At 40.9% G+C, this 3,644-nt stretch overlaps 1 protein-coding gene across 1 annotated transcript; it reads left to right on the plus strand.

Moving 5' to 3' along the window:
- Positions 1 to 256: 256 nt before the first annotated feature.
- Positions 257 to 2,512, plus strand: MITD1 (MIT, microtubule interacting and transport, domain containing 1). The gene is made up of 6 exons (XM_009084594.1): positions 257 to 350; positions 599 to 735; positions 832 to 918; positions 1,790 to 1,905; positions 2,269 to 2,329; positions 2,417 to 2,512. Exons 1-6 carry the CDS (start codon positions 302 to 304, stop codon positions 2,510 to 2,512), a joined length of 546 nt encoding a protein of 181 aa, XP_009082842.1. The 5' UTR covers positions 257 to 301.
- The last annotated feature ends 1,132 nt before the right edge of the window (positions 2,513 to 3,644 follow it).

Raw genomic sequence — 3,644 nt, forward strand, 5'->3', positions numbered from 1 at the left:
CCTGAGCTGAGGGGCCCAAAATTGTACTTCTGTCCTCTTCCCCTTCCTCTTGCCTTTCCTCTTCCCCTTCCCCTTCCTTTTCCTTCCTTTCCCTTCTTCCCTTTCCTTCCTTTCCCTTCTTCTTCCCTTTCCCTCTCCCTCTCCCTTCTCCTTCCCCTGGAGAGGGAAGCTGTCAGTGTCCCACCAGGAAAGCTCAGTGCCCCTCGTGTCCTCCAGCCCCAGGAGAACCAACTGCTTTTGATTCACAGCCACGAAAAATGAGGCAAAAAAATGCCATTACCGGCAGAAGATCTCGGAGTACATGAGCAGAGCTGAAGACATTAAAAAGCACATTGAGAAAGAGAAACAAGGTATGTAAACATACCTAGCACTATGTACATACCACAAGGTACCTAAACATAGGTAAAACAAGGTATGTAAAGAGAAACAAGGTATTCTCTTTCCTTTTCTTAAAGGCACACAAGGTGCCCTGTGCCTTTAAGTGCCTGTTGCTATGTGAATGTTTTGTGGGAGAGGTGGTTTAACACAGAAATTGTCCTGATCTTTACTTTCCTTTATTTTCAGATTTACTTTATTTTCAGATTTACTTTGTTTTCAGATGGCAAATACCATAAGCAAATCAGGATAGAGGAAAACGCAACAGGTTTTGGCTACGAGAAGCTTTTCCATGAGTACCTGACTGAGATTGTTTCTGAAGTGTGGGTGGAGGACCCTTACATTAGGAACGTTCACCAGGCAAGTACATACAGATGTAACTACTACAGGTGTACCTGATACAGATGTAAGTACTAAAGAAATCTGGAGTTACTAAATGAAATAAAATTTTTACAGTTGTATAACTTCCTGCGATTCTGCGAGATGCTAGTTAAGGGGCCGTGCAAAGTGAAAAATATCCACCTCCTCACTTCCTATGATGAGGTAAGCATCTAGATTCTGCTTTCTATTTCCCTGTACTCACATGATACCACATGCAAAAAAAAAAAAAGGATAAAAGAATAGACTTGTTGTTACTTACCAGAACTTGTTAGATTCCGGCTCTGATGCCTTCAGCAGAGAACACAGATTAAAGGAAAAACAAAATCATGACAGCTAAATGTAAATAATTTTATAAGTTCAGAGTTTGCTGATAGCTCTAACAAAGTTCTTGGTAAGCAGAATCTTAAATGCAAAAGATATTTCTGTGCAAGTTTTGTTGTGGAAAATGTCATCAAAACCAAAGCAGCTATTGAGATATGGTTTTGCTTCTGCTCTTCCAACAGCAGTGTTGTCATTTTACAGGCTTGGATGAGCTGAAATCTCTCAGACTGTCACTGCACTTATTTTGGCTCAAATAAAAATTCCTGTCTCGTTTCAAAAGGCTGAGAGTTAGCTCTTCCTCCATATTCCAAGCCTACCTGTAGTCTGTCTGCCTTTGAAATGCTGATTCTGCCTTCATCCAAATTACTTACTTTTGGTTTACATTGATGCTAAAAAGGTTTTGATGCTGAGTTTAGCAAGAGGTGACCAGAAGTAGAATATACAGAATCATAGAATTTTTGGGGTTGGAATGGACAGTACAGATCATCCAGTCCCAACCCCTGCCCTGGGCAGGGACACCTCCTCACTAGATCAGGTTGCTCAAGGCTTATCCAACCTGGCTGTGAACACTGCCAGGGTTGGGGCAGCCACAGCCTCCCTGAGCAACCTGGGACAGTGTCTCACCACCCTCACAGGGAAAAACTTTTTCCTATCTAACCTAAATATCTAGTTAAAAAAAATAAGCCCACCAGGTTGTTTTTACTTTTGACAGGGCAGTGGGAGGGCTCAGCAGATGAGTGGCTTGGAAGAAATACAACAGTCATTGAGGAATTATGGAGTAACACTGAATATTGAGTTTTCATCTTCAATACATGATCGAGAAATTAGGTGGGTGGTATAAAAAAATGAGTGAATGCCAGCTGTTGGAGGTCAGACTCCTTACCCCTGTCTTTTGAGACAACCTCTAATTACAGCTGTGGTGTGCAAAGTGTAAAATCAGCCCTCCATAGTTGCATGTTTTCAAACTGAACACGGTCTCATTATAATACAGAGTGGTGTCTTCCTGCTTCACACAGGTAGGTGTCAGTGACACTACAAAATAATTGGGTTGAAAACTTCCTGGTTCACACAGGTGTCAGTGACACTAGGAAACAGTGAGCATTAAAAGAAAGAGCTTGTGCATCATGTGGATTTAACAGTTATTTTGTTCAACATACTCATGATATTCAAATCTGTGAATTTTTAAAACAGATTCAACAATGGATGGACGGTTAAGATTGGAAGGGGACTTGATTATTTTAAGAAACCACGGGTAAGAATGCTTTGGCCTCTTTGATTCACTTAGAATGAGCTTTCCTACAGCAGGTGTTCACCATGTCTGTTCTGTTCATTTCTGCAGGGTCGTTTCAGCATTGGATACTGTGACTTTGACTTGCGACCTTGTCACGAAACCACAGTGGATGTATTTCACAGTAAACACACAAAGAAAATTTGATCAGATAGGAACTGCTTTTAATAAGTGTTTTTATAGCATAGGAATGTGAGCCTGGAGGATGTCGCTTCAGTCCAGCTGATCACCCTCAGAAGCAACTCTTCCAAGGACTTAGTGCAGCACTGCTTTTATAATCTCTAGGGTTAAGAATATTTGACTTTTCAGTCTGAGGAAACACAACTGTACAAATCCCTCACTGTGCTTCTTCCATAATCTTAATTAGTATAATCCCTCTTGAAATTTTATCTGGATCTCATGACAGACACTCAGTATTGTCTTTCAAAGGCCTCTTTACTGTCATTTCCATTTGATTGGTGATTTTGTCTTCAGCCAGTCTTGCTTTTTATATCTTTAATTGACCCAGACTCTTGAAGCTGGGCTGCCACATGTCCTCTTTTAAAAGCAGTCTTATTTATTTCCTTTAACACCTGTGTTCTAGTCATGGCCACTGTTCTGGGTTTTGAGCAATCCTGTAATACCTCATTTCACAGACTTTACTAGTAACCCCAAACCTAACATTCCATTTTCCAAGTTCCTTGCCTACAAATGTTGTAGCATTCAGTATACAGTCCTTTTAGGGCTGTCTTACGTGCTTCCACGTGATGGATTTTGGAGTGGGAAAGCTGAGAACAGCTGTATTCTCTTCCCTGTCCCTCCTATATGTTCTTTTATTCTGTGGTGTGTGGTCATATACCTGATTTCCATCCTGAGTGTCAGGTGTGGAAAGGATGTACGATCCTCTCCCAGTCTTATTCCCTGCCTTTAATGCTCAATGACTGGGTAGTCATGCCAGTCTCAACTGCAGTAAGCTATTAATCTACTACTAAGGAAGTCCCCTAAAAAAATAAGTTGATTTTACAGATCTGTCAGAAGTTGAATACCCTGAAACTGTCTCGTTAATAATGATTCAAAGGAATATGCTATTTGGAATAAAGACAAAGTCTTTCCTTGTCTTTCCTTCATCCTTTGGAAACCAGAAGGTATTACCTGAGCTGCTGCTGCCTTTTCTTCTTATACAGGAGTTTTTTGTCAGCAAGAATCCACCAAAGCTGTATATTCTGAGATGAAGAATAGGCTGTGGCATCTTTTGCATGTCCCACCTAAATCTTTTCAGCCTCAGGACTGATAGGTGCCT

Source organism: Acanthisitta chloris, unplaced genomic scaffold, assembly GCF_000695815.1.
Source record: "Acanthisitta chloris isolate BGI_N310 unplaced genomic scaffold, ASM69581v1 scaffold35121, whole genome shotgun sequence".
Taxonomy (NCBI): Eukaryota; Metazoa; Chordata; class Aves; order Passeriformes; family Acanthisittidae; genus Acanthisitta; species Acanthisitta chloris.

Excerpts from the sequence above, each read along its gene's own strand:
- MITD1 (XM_009084594.1), top strand. The coding sequence starts at position 302 with ATGAGCAGAGCTGAAGACATTAAAAAGCACATTGAGAAAGAGAAACAA. Across the intron at positions 1,906-2,268 it reads ATACATGATCGAGAAATTAG|ATTCAACAATGGATGGACGG; the intron begins GTGGGTGGTATA and ends TTTTTAAAACAG. Across the intron at positions 2,330-2,416 it reads ATTATTTTAAGAAACCACGG|GGTCGTTTCAGCATTGGATA; the intron begins GTAAGAATGCTT and ends TCATTTCTGCAG.